General features: G+C 40.4%; 1 protein-coding gene across 1 annotated transcript in view; it reads right to left on the bottom strand.

The window, feature by feature from the left end:
* LOC143880272 (Tetratricopeptide repeat (TPR)-like superfamily protein) overlaps nucleotides 1-13,197 on the bottom strand; it is a 75,865-nt gene that overhangs the window by 48,383 nt on the left and 14,285 nt on the right. The window contains exons 5-6 of the mRNA XM_077383115.1: nucleotides 8,525-9,002; nucleotides 7,991-8,029 (exon numbers count right to left, since the gene is read on the bottom strand). Coding sequence (XP_077239230.1) covers nucleotides 7,991-8,029; nucleotides 8,525-9,002 — 517 coding nt within the window. The remainder of the gene's footprint in view (nucleotides 1-7,990; nucleotides 8,030-8,524; nucleotides 9,003-13,197) is intronic.

Raw genomic sequence — 13,197 nt, 5'->3', positions numbered from 1 at the left:
TTATGTAGATTTATTATTAGTTTTATGGAAAAAGATTCATTTGAGTTTTATTTGAGACTTTAGATGAGGTTTTAACTTTCAAATACAATGTTTTTTTTTTAAATTCATACCTTAAAATTATCAAAAGGAGAAAATACTCTATTAGAAAAAAAGGGGGGTGGCCCAGTGCACGAGGCTCCAGCCATTACAGGGTCTGGGGAGGGCTATATGTACCCAGCCTTACCCCTGCTTTGTAGAGAGGCTGTTTCCGTGACTCGAACCCGTGACCACCAGCTCCCAATGGAGCAAGTATCTCCTAAATAGGAAGCTTGTGGGATGCAAGAAGAACTTAGCTTCCGAAGAGTGATTCCTATCCAACTATGAAGTTTCCGGTAACTACAAAACCAGGGTGGTGTCTTCTAACTAGTGAAGGAACTTTGAATCCGTTGAGACCATTTTCATTCATCCCAGAGTACTACTCTTTTGATTGAATGGACGAAACCGATTCGTTGTTTGCAACATAGAAGCAGGAATCTTCCCTCACGGTGATGCTCCCGACTCAAAACCTTGATTTGGAACTCCTTAAGAAGGAGCTCCCATGGAGCGCGATCCCGAAAAGATGGAAACCGCTCCCATGGCGCTCCCAACCCACTCCTATTACTCCTTTAGTAACCCCCTTACCAACTTACTTGCATCAAACTCTTTCAACTATTCAAAGTACTTCATTGGAGCAAGCACGGAGGCAAATTTTCAAAAGGCATGAGGAAAGAGGGCATGAAAATGAAGACGATTAGAAATTACTACTTTTGATGTACTTAAATTTTGAAAGATTTATATGAAGATAGTTAAAAATTGCTATTTCTTGTACACTTGAATATTTTTTTTTGAAAGATGACATATTTTTATTGATACTATAATAATAACAATGGGGACCAGGAGTCCCACCTGACATTACATAGTATTAAATAAGACTGGCCAGGGCATACCCTGAGGCAGAGAGGCTAACCAAAACTAGACCCTTTCTTTCTGAATCATATCGTATGCAATTCTTACACTCCAATCAAAAAGAAACTTTCCCCAACCGTGCCAAGTCAAAAGCCCTGCATTACGATCATTTCAACCTACATCCATCATCTTCCTCCACCTATATCCACCAAAATTCAAAGAACCAAAATCTTGGTTACCAAAGAAATCTTGATTCCTTTAGGGATCTTTTTCTTCATCCATCCTCAAACAGTCCCCCCCCCCCCCCTGTCCTATTTGTGTAGCCCTGAATCTCCTAAAAGATGAACAAAATAAAAGCATCGTCCTAGTTGTTTGTGTATCGACTAAGAGGAGCATTTACCAAGTTCATCCAGAAGACTTTGAAGGTGGGAAATCGGCAGACCCATGGCAGCCGCATCCTGATTTCTTTCCAAAAAACCAGAACTTCTTCGGGTTTCAATTTCGTCCTCCAGATGAGAAATAACCACCTCTCTCGAAAGATCCCATACTCTCTTCCGCCTTCTCCGATCCTCTAGAAATTCTCCAGAGGTCTCTTGATGAGTGTGTTTGTTGGTGGATGCTATCCTTTTGTCATAAGACATTCTTCTCATCCTATGAAGGATGTTTCCAGCTCCATGATCTCTCTCCATGAACAACTTTCTCTTGTGCCCCCCTGGGCATGAAGATTCCTGCTGCAAGGGATCATGTTCTTCCATCTTTACTTGCTTAAATATGAAGGATACCCATAAAACGTTGCAAATTCCAGTCGATACATATAGTAGGTTTTGTCACTGCCATACAACCACTGGGCTGAAACCAGGTGTCCCATCCCGAAATTCTTTTGCAGTGACAATTAAATTTTGCTTTTGACGAGCCATCCCATGCCAGGGAGACTGCTTGCTGATGCAGGATCTCACAAAGAAAAGCTCTGATTCCAAATTGATGTAGCACCGTCAAGAAAAATTGAGGAAACGGGAGAGAAATAGATGAAAGGGGATAGAATCAGAAGAATAGGGGAAGAGACGGAAATAACCTGAAGAAGAGACGAAAATAACCTGAAGAAAAGACGAATTTAGGGAGAGAAGAAGAAAACCAGAATTAGATGGAGAAGAATCTTTATTCAATATCAATAATCATCAAAAGTTACAAAATAAGCTGTAAAGAGGCCTATATATAGGCAAAAAAAAAGCTAAGAACTAGAATCCTACTAAAACATGAACTCTTAAAGAAGCCTACTAAAATAATTACTCTAAACAGAATAAACTGCCTAAAATGGAAAATAAAATCCTAAAAACTAAATAACATGAAAAATAAATTCTTGGAAAATCTAAAGGACAATATGCCTCTTATTTAGGCCTAAAATCTACATCATTCTCCCCCGGTTGAAAAAGAACTCGCCCTCGAGTTCTAGTCCACTTGGGTCAAAGATGTAAACAATCCACTAAAGTAGTAGAACGCATAATCCGGCAGAAGCAATCATGATGTCTAACGCTCGAGACAATTGGGAGAAGCATCTGCAAGGTCTACGGAAGAAGAGGAAATAAAGCCATGTAGACTCATGCGAACAGAATCTGCGCTGGAGAAGTAAACTAGCTGGGAAGATAGCAACGTACTCCTCCTGGATCGGCAAAACAGCTATGGGCAGTATCAATCCGTGATCAGCATTAAGATGGTCATCTTGTGCACTGAAATCTACGGGCTCGACCTCCATAATCATCTCGATCAGGGCATCTACTGGAGAAGTAATGCTATCAGTGTACTCATGTAATGATATGGAATCGGCATCCTCAATTATCAGCTTATGCTGTGTATGCTCTGGTAATGCCTCAACGATCTGGTCACTCAGCTCGGACTCAGGCAATGGATCAACCTCACGTGGATCTGCCACAATATCTGCCTCAGAAGAGTGAAGCTTACGCTCTAGATGATCTGCAATCGGTGCAGTAGAAATCTCAGAAGCATCATGCGCAACGATGTCGATATCAGCAATCAACTGAGTCTCTAACTCAGGATCGTCCATCTCAGAGTCTGAATCTGATGGAATCAAAGGCTCAACATCAATGATCTCATCAATACTAGCATCTGGACCCGTAAGAATATCAGCAAACGGGTAAGATGGATGAAGTAGTGGAGCGGCGCTGCAAATCTGACTCGCGCATGCGACGCTCTAAATTCTCAGCCTTAATTTTAGCTTCGCGTGCACGACGGGCTGCTACTTCTTGTTCACAGCAAGTTGCTTCTTCTCGTCAAGCGGCTTCTTCACGCTTCAATCTCCGTCGATAGTGGAGCGTATAGAGAGTCATAAAAAAATTATGAACATCCTTCCAACGACAGATTGGAGGCTCGCTTCTTCTACGACGGTTCATTTCCATGTGGTCCCATGAGCATCAGGCTTGTCGTCGCACAGTCTCTTTAGCCAAGTAGATAGTCGCTTGGTGATCATGGCCATTGTACTCATGATAAGCGTCTGGAGCATCAATCCACTGTAAGCATGCATCCTCATAATAGCTAAAGGGAGTGCGTCCATTCCAATAGCTTTCGTCGTACCCATCAAAATATGGAATAAATGCTGGAGGCATAGGGATCGATGTCGGAAACTGAAATCAACTGTCTGATCTATCTGGCATGTCGAAAGAATCACATTGTCTGTCGCAGATCTGAAATCAGATGAGTGAAAGCTGATGATCGGAAGAAGGGGCGCGATCAATGGCTAAGATGGCTTCTGAAATTGTGCTGAAGACTGCTGTCCGCTGCTGAAAATAGGCTGGATGCGCTCTAACAGTTGTCACGAACAACTTTCGTGTTGAGGTCAAGGGCCAATTTTGAGCAGAAATAGCCCAAACAAGGATAGAGAGAAAAACTAACGGAGGAGAGAGAAAAACAAAGAGCTGATATTTTTTTTCTAATTTTTTTTGTGGGGGTGGCTGGGGAAAAGAGGGGGTTAATTAGTCTTTGCTAATGGAAAGGAGTGCCTAGGGGAAGTAGGGGGCGTGATAAAAGTCCTCTTTTTTTCTGCTACTCACTCACGTGACAGATAACTTAAAGGGAATAGTGGGGTGTCCAAGGTAAAAGAGTGGGGTGCTTTGTTGGGAAATAAAGTCAAAAAAGTAAGTTACTTTTTCTTCTGACTTTGAACGACTCAAAAGGTTACTTGCTAATAAAGTAAAAGGGACACGTTTCCTACTTTCCTTGCAATGGCAGTAGGATGAAAAGAGGAAACTGCCTATTCAATTCTATTATATAAAATAAGAAGAGGAAAGTTATCACCGTGCTTGACTTTTCCTTGACCTCTTGATTACTTTTCTTAAAACGTGTCAACACAGAAACCTAAATAAAAGGAAACTTAACTAGTACGGCAACTTGCCTTTCTCAGAAGATGGTAATAAAAGTATCCTTCTTCAGCACGAAGCTTTCTTCAGTTGTGACGCTGGAAAATAAAGAAATCTGCGAGAGCGGCCCGACTTTGGCGAGAGACACATCGGAGAGATCCAGTGACAAAGAAGACTCAGATATCAGATCTGAGAGCCTTTGGTGGTGGGTTTGATAGGATGATGTAGGGCTGTTGCATGTGCTGGAAACAGGGCTGGTGGTTTAGTGAACGAAGATATGGTCTAAGATGGGTTTTAGGGGCTGAAATTTGATGATATATGGGTTGCAAGGGGCTGTTAGGGGGGATGTTTCTGTGGGTTTTTAAAGGGGCGGAATGGAATGGATGAAATCTGCACGGTTTGTGTTGCTGTTAAGAGTGGCTGAAATTGAGGGTTTTAGCAAGGTTTAGATGGAAGGGCAGCAAGATAGGGTTGAAGTTATTGAAGTGGGTTTTGTTTGTTTGATATTCAGGGTGTTTGTGTGGTTACGGATGGGCTGAGAACAAGTTCTGGTTGATGTAGGTGAACTTTGGGTGAGGAAATCTGAAGGGTAGATTGGTTGGGTTTTAAGGGGATCTGCAGGTGGCTGAAAGTAAGAGGTATGGGGGACTGAAAGTAAGAGGTTTGGGGGACTGGGTTTTAATGGTTGGGGTTGGTGAGAATAGATAGTGAAAGACTTGGATTGCGATGGAGATTGGAAGGCTTGGATCTTCGTAGTCTTAGATCTTTTGGTTTGCTTGGATCTTTAGCTCTGATACCAAATTTGATGCAGGATCTCACAAAGAAAAGCTCTGATACCAAATTGATGCAGCTCCGTGAAGAAAAATTGAGGAAAGGGAAGAGAAATAGACGAAAGGGGATAGAATTAGAAGAATAGGGGAAGAGGAGACGAAAATAACCTGAAGAAGAGAGGAAAATAACCAGAAGAATAGACGAATTTAGGGAGAGAATAAATCAGATGAGAGGAGAGGAAGACCAGAATTAGAAGGAGAAGAATCTGTATTCAATATAGATAAGCATCAAAAGTTACAAAATAAGTTGTAAAGAGGCCATATATAGGCAAATAAACAACCTAAGAACTAAAATCCTACTAAAACATGAACTCTTAAATAAGCCTACTAAAATAAGAACTCTATACAGAATAAACTGCCTAAAATGGAAAATAAAATCCGAAAAACTAAATAACATGGAAAATAAATTCCTAAAAAATCTAAAGGGCTAATATGCCTCTTATTTAGGCCTAAAATCTGCATCACTCGCCTTCCCAAGATGACGCCCCTGCCCATCCGACCGATGATCCAAAAATTAACTAAGGAAAGATTATCACTGACCCAACCCTGGATCCAACCCCCTAACCGTTCAGGGTAGAAACCCAAGACTAGGGGAAGCGACCAGAGCTGGGTCCAACCCCCTAATCAAAGCATCCATAAATGTTGTAAACGCTATCAACTCCTTCAACCCCAGGATACACGTCTGCTAAGTTAGCTAGAAAGATCCTATCCTACCAGACTTGGAATAAAAGTTTAGGAGCTTCAACAGTCTGTTGCTTATCCTTCTTGATCTTGGTTTTAAAACCAAGATATTCCCCAACAAATTCATAAGGAAACTTTCATTAGATCTTGACGCCCTGGCTAGGAGATTTAAGCCAACGTAAGAACCGCCACGGGCACGAAGGTCAACACTCTTCCTGGCTCTAGGGAAACAACAAAACGAATTGTTATTAGTGAGAGGTGCAGCCAACGAAGCAGAATTCCGCCTAAGGGCAGGGTACTTAGGATTATATTTCTCAGGACTCACCAACAGTACGAAAAGGTCTGAATACCTCTCTTTAGGTCCCATCACACCGTTTTCAAAGCAGACCAACGGCACACTCTTGGGCATCCTGACAAGAGTACTTGATTGGTTAGGTTTAAAATTTGAATCCCATACGGGGCCCAACGGTTCACACAAAGGCTATTTACTCGTCGGAAGACGCTCTGCCAGCGAAGAAGGATTTTCCGTCGAAAGTTCAACCCCAATAGTATAGGTCTGGTCTAAAATTCTGAGTTTAACACCAGAAAGAGGGAAAAGCCAGCGGGAGCTAGAATCTTAGCCGAAACGTAACTCATACAATTCTGGTGGTTGCCTTCCATCTTAGTTTCTACAACCTTGCCAAAAAGACCCCCTAATGCCTCCACCGTAGAAACAGCCCAGGCGTGCAGAGGGATACCATAGAAGTGAACCCATAGAGCTTCCTCTCCTTGAATAAATTCCTTTTTCCTAGGTGAAAGGGAGAGCAAATGATTATCCAAGACCACAGGTCCCTTAGCGAGGATTTGTAAGGCTTGTGATTCTGATTCAAACATGAAAAGAACTTCATTCTTTGCCAACGTGGAAGGACAATGTAAAGATGGGATTTCCCAGGACTCTTGTTCCCATTTCCAGAGTTCCTGCAGGGTCTCACTATGTTTTTTTTCTTTTTCCCTATCAGGCAAGCACTTAGGAAACCCATTCGCACATCCACTTCCCTGCCCGAGATGGATAAAAGTGGAATCCCTGAACTTTTGTGGCGATAAATTTTACCCGAATCAGGCCAAAGATCATCTTCACCACCAATGGATTTTTCTTTAGATGGTGGGCTAGCACGAGGAACCCATTTTGGGGGGATTCTGGTTTTATGACACCATCGACAATCATCCCGCCATCTAAAATTAAGATATTAACAGAGAGAGCAAAACCATGCTCATGATCTATTGTCCCCAGCATGTTTAGATTTCCTTGTGGATCTCCCCTCCCCTCCCCAAGATGTGCGGGATGAGGGGGGAAGAATCAATCTAGCTTGCGGGCACCTTCTACATCTAAGCCGCCATCCAAAATTATGGTAGCGACAAAGTAGGCACTTCCAATCCTCCTCCCTTCCCCGCTCAAACATGACCCCCCTTTCCTTGTTTTTCACTACTTATAACAAGGTCAGATATTACCGGAAGGTAATCACATCGTCCCCGGATCTCATGTAGAGGAGGCCCCTTATATACTTGAATATTAAAGACATGATGAAAATATTACATTAACGCTCCCACAGCGTTCCCAACCTTAGATTCTTCTAGACCCCCACGCTTCCCCGCTCCCGCCCCCGCACCCACTTCGTGCTTCTATGGTTTGCGATACCTGTAGCCAGGCTCAGTCTCCATGTTAGAGAAGTTATACTATTGCCATAGCAGATTATCCAAATTGAGCCACTTTCAAATGGAAGACCCTTGAGTGTTTGCCAAAATGCTTAATGAACAAGAAATACTACGAAAGTTATGCAGAAGAATAGAACAAAAAATTTACAAGGAATATGCCCGTAGATTTCAAATTTTTGAATTCTATGGAGAATCTTTCTACTTGAAGTTTAAAAACCTGTAGTTGGTCAAGAACTCAACCAAGGAAAAAGTAGGTCAACCTAGGCAAGTCAATGATTGACCTAATAAATTTTTTATTGACACAGACTCGACAAACTAATTCTTATTTGACTCGTTAAGGTATGGCCAAAGTGAAGTCAATCTGGATGAGTCAATGATTGTTGTGACAACAGTAGAACTAATGATAGCAGCCAAAAAAAGAGAATAGAATATGGCATTTTTTCATTTCTGGAATTGACAAATATGCAAGCTTTCAAATAGCTGATGAATGCTCACCTCTCACACCATCAGTGATTCCAAGCTTCACTAGCTCCTCTGCACATAAACAAATAATTTGCTTTTAAAGCCCCTGGTTGGTCGATAAATTCAAAGTTGTGAACATAAGTGTCATCATTTTTCCAACAGAAATCACTGCTTTTAAATCATCAACAAGATGAAGCACCAAGAGAGTCAATCAAGCACAGCCTCAGCAATCAAGTGATGAAATAGAATGCAGGTTGGCTAAGATGAGTCAATTCAAAGTTATAAATAACATTTTACCTTAAAACCTTTAAAAAAAATCTAGCATGAATATATTTTGATAGAGATTTGTGTACATGCATGAGTTTTATTTTATTTTTATTTTTTATTTCTTTCTTTTTTTTGAGTAGCGGTGCATATGCATGAGTTCTGAGTTGAAATCAGCTTAGTTGACTCAGCTTACCAACCAAAGCTAGCTAGGACACCAGGAATTACGAACCCACCAAAAATACATGTTATAGCCGACAAAAGGACAAAATCATGCATCTTGAATTCTATACATGAACCCACCTTGGATCACATGAAGTCCAGATTGAATCCGTCTTCCACACTCCTTAAATAATCCTTTTGGACGCCCAAATATGACAAGCATAAGATCAACCAGTACAAAGACGGCACTTTTTGGCAACCATTCACCATCTATAAGCGGCGGTGCCAGTTCTAGCTTATCTCCCCATGTCCCTCTTGCATTTCCAGAACATGATGGTTCCGGAGATCCTTTGCTCGCTGAACCAAATATAGTAATAGTTTTCAACTGCTTTTGAAGCTGGCTCTGTTTCTCATACATTGATGACTTTTCCTCCTGTTGCAAATTGGTTTGGGAGAGATTCTGATTTATAGCATTGACTTCAGCAGTCAATTCCTGGAAACGTCTGGCGGCGTCCAACTTTTCAACGTGTTGGGATGCATTCTTGTAGTCACATATCCTAAGTCGATAAAATGTGTGCAGGAGTTCATTGTAAAAAAATAAGCCAAGGCAATTCTGTCTCTGGATGGAGCAGATATAACAACAGAAATCAGGAATTAGTGTCACATGGTAAGGATTGTAGCTGACATTATATATAGAAGGAAGAAAACCATGACAATATTGTGGTGATTCAAGGCTTTCAGTACAAAACAGTGTTCTTCATAGTAAAATTAGTGCTGACGATTATGTACACAAAATATGAAACAAGCAAAACTTTTAAACAGAATCAGCCCAATAAATAATATGGTACAAAAATAAACTAAAGGTCTACAATAGAAAATGATGGTTCCGGAGATCCTTTGCTCGCTGAACCAAATATAGTAATAGTTTTCAACTGCTTTTGAAGCTGGCTCTGTTTCTCATACATTGATGACTTTTCCTCCTGTTGCAAATTGGTTTGGGAGAGATTCTGATTTATAGCATTGACTTCAGCAGTCAATTCCTGGAAACGTCTGGCGGCGTCCAACTTTTCAACGTGTTGGGATGCATTCTTGTAGTCACATATCCTAAGTCGATAAAATGTGTGCAGGAGTTCATTGTAAAAAAATAAGCCAAGGCAATTCTGTCTCTGGATGGAGCAGATATAACAACAGAAATCAGGAATTAGTGTCACATGGTAAGGATTGTAGCTGACATTATATATAGAAGGAAGAAAACCATGACAATATTGTGGTGATTCAAGGCTTTCAGTACAAAACAGTGTTCTTCATAGTAAAATTAGTGCTGACGATTATGTACACAAAATATGAAACAAGCAAAACTTTTAAACAGAATCAGCCCAATAAATAATATGGTACAAAAATAAACTAAAGGTCTACAATAGAAAATGGATAGTGCTACAATGAAAAATGGAAAGCGTGCCACCATAATCTGAAGTTATCCAAGTGCAAATGATTCTTAGATGCTTTCCAGTAGATAATTTTACATTCAGGTAGACTTACAGCTTGTAGTGAAAAAAACGCTTGGGGAAAAAGGATAGCATGATTTCATTTTCTATTCTCTTTATTTCTCGAACATTGAAAAGTGAATTAGGTATGTATAGAGACAAAACACTTGTAGGGAAGAGATATCTGAAATAAGAGGAATGGAGAAGATAGCTAATCCGGAATCACACCAGACTTCTAAGGCATCTCACCTTAGGGTTAAGGCACCCCACGTCTAACCATCCAAAGGCATCACACCGATGGATCTCAAGGAACCACACCTCGAGGACGAAGGCTTCACACCCATGATTTTGCAAAGCAGCAAAGAAACAGTCCTTTTTTTCATTCATCCCTTGAGGCTTACAAAATATAAGAAAAAGAAGAGAACTAAAAAGTTCTAAAAACCTAAACAAAAACTTAACACTTTTAGACTAGAATCACCTCTAATGACTTAAAATCTTCCTCGGCACTTAAATTCCCCGTAATACATGTCTAGGGCCTACTTAAAACACTCATAACTCAAAAAACTCATGTGATTTTGATGGGAAAAGATTATGGTACCCACACTATAACTTAAGAGACTTAAAAGATACCTTAAAAATAAAATTGGGACCTTAGGATGGTCCCCATCCGTACGTCTTCACGAACTTCTAAAGACTTGTTTCAGATCATGATTTCAAGTTGATGACCTACTTCTAGAAAATGTTGTGGAAGATAATGGATATTAAGTTACAATGCTCAAATGCATTTCATCCACAAACAGACGGACCGAAGTCGTAAATCGTATTCAGGGAAGCCTATTGTGATGATTGGTAGGAGATAATGTCAAAGGATGGGGAAATGGTTCACGGGAAATCTCCTTAAGTAATGAGTCCTACAAAGCAAAAGCAAATCTACACCGCAATTCGTTGAATTTCAGGAAGGAGGTATCCATTAGGCCAGAGAGTTTGGAGCTTCACTAAAGAGATTGGCCCCATATGGGAGTTAGAATACTAGTTAGAGAGTTTTATTTCATGCATTATGTGAGAAAAGGCACAGCTGGCATTTTGAAAATATTAAGTGACTTAAAAAGAGGGCCACTCTTCTCTACGACCTAAACACGGTGGAGGAGAAGGTCATTAAGTTACGGTTTTAGAACTCTCTAGAGTCATTTCCTTACTATATATATATATATATATATATATATATATATATATATATATGAGAAAAGGGTTCCTGCAAACGTGTGCAGGTAACTTACCTGCACACAAGTGCTGAAACAGGGTGGGGGCCACATTTTTGTGGGGATCAAAACCATTCATTTGGAAGTCCCTTCCATCGATGAGGTGTGGCCCAAAAATCAGCCCCCCGGGGGGGGAGATGGACAGACATTGTGTGTCCATATTTCTGCCCATTTTTCCCCACCACAAATGGCAGGGTTAGGATGATCCAATGGGGCTGATTTTTGGGCAATACCCTATCCATGGAAGGGCCTTCCAAGTGAATGCTTTGGACACCCAAAAAAATGTGGCCCCCACCCTGTTTCAGCACTCGTGTGTAGGTAAGCTTACCTGAACACGTGTGCAGGAACACTTTCCTCTCTCTCTCTCTCTCTCTCTCTCTCTCTCTCTCTCTCTCTCTCTCTCTATATATATATATATATATATATATATATATATATATATATATATATATGAGAAAAGGGTTCCTGAGGTTAACCTCATATAGCTTTTATGAGGTGGCGCTCACAAAACATAAGGGGCCCACATTGTTAGGATGATCCAAAGCATTCATTTGAAAGGCCCCAACATAGATAGGGTGTGTACAAAAAATCAGCTCCATTGGATCATCCTAACCCATCCAAAAGTGGAGGGCAAAATGGATAGACACTTTTTGCCCACAAATCTGGCCATTTTTGCCTCCACTTTTGGAGGGGTTAGGATGATCCAATGGAGCTGATTTTTTGTACACACCCTATCTATGATGGGGCCTTGCAAATCAATGGTTTGGATCATCTAAACAAAGTGGGTGCCTTATGTTTTGTGAGCGCTACCTCATATAAGCTTATATGAGGTTAACCTCAAACACTCTACTCTCTCTCTCTCTCTCTCTCTCTCTCTCTCTCTCTCTCTCTCTCTCTATATATATATATATATATATATATATAGGGAAAAGGTTTCTGAAGTATGAGGAAATGGTTTGTGAGCAGCTGCTCAGATAAGCTTATCTGCTTATCTGAGCAGCTGCTCACAAACCATTTCCTCTCTCTCTCTCTCTCTCTCTCTCTCTCTCTCTCTCTCTCTCTATATATATATATATATATATATATATATTGAAAAGATTCTCTATATATGTAGCTTTTAAGGTCATCTGTTTTACATGTTATGTTAGGAATACAAACTCAAGCTTTGCTTATGGAGAAATCATCTTCTCTTGATCTTGATGCAATGTCTTGATCTCCTGGCAGTAGGGTTGCAACTCGGGTCGGGCAATCCAGGTTTTCCATAACCCTATGCTACAAGAGAAAAAATTTCAGGTCAGATCGAGTCAGTTCATTTAAGAAAAACCCGAGATTCATAGACCCTACCCGATAAACTTTATCAGGTCGGGTCAGGTCAGGTGTTAGCAAGACGAGTGTCAAACCCAAAAATAATTAGGTATTGTTTCACCGTCCCACTTGATTATGACGACAACAATATTTCGGTCCTTGATCAACAGGTCGTCGCAAGTAAAATTTTCTTTCAACCGCATCACCTCAGAGGCCAAGGAATTCCATTGAGTTCCACATACTTCGTCATATTAAATAGATCGATCAGTTGTCCATCCATCAACATCCACATTATTCCAACTCTTATCGCGTTTTGGGCTTCCAATACAAATTCTGTTTTTGCATAAAATGCTAATCTCAAAGGGTTGTCATCAATGCTTACTTAAACTCACGTGGCTGCATTTAGTTAGTTAATCAAGTAATAAATATTGTGTTGTATCTTAAAAAAACATAGAAAAGACAAGCAGGATTATGTTTGGAGTGTCATATTCAAATAATAATTGTCATCTATATGATGGAACTGAAAGTCTCAGTCGTTTCATTTTCTCCTTTCTGCGATAAAATTAGCTACCATTAAAAAAACATAATGGAACTGAAAGCTTTCCACATTAATATTAAATTCTTCTTTGCACCTTGTACCATTCAACTAACTCACCTTTCTTCCTGAATAGAAGAACCAAATCACAACATCTGCATCAATGTGGCTCGAAAACAAGTTGATGTTGTCACAAGCATTTGCATTCCTGACTATCTGACTTTATTATGC

Source organism: Tasmannia lanceolata, unplaced genomic scaffold, assembly GCF_043159265.1.
Source record: "Tasmannia lanceolata isolate RefF3 unplaced genomic scaffold, GAP_Taslan_0.1 ptg000006l, whole genome shotgun sequence".
NCBI lineage: Eukaryota > Viridiplantae > Streptophyta > Magnoliopsida > Canellales > Winteraceae > Tasmannia > Tasmannia lanceolata.
The sequence above is the reverse complement of the archived record's forward strand: the minus strand, read 5'-3'. Positions and strand labels throughout refer to the sequence as shown.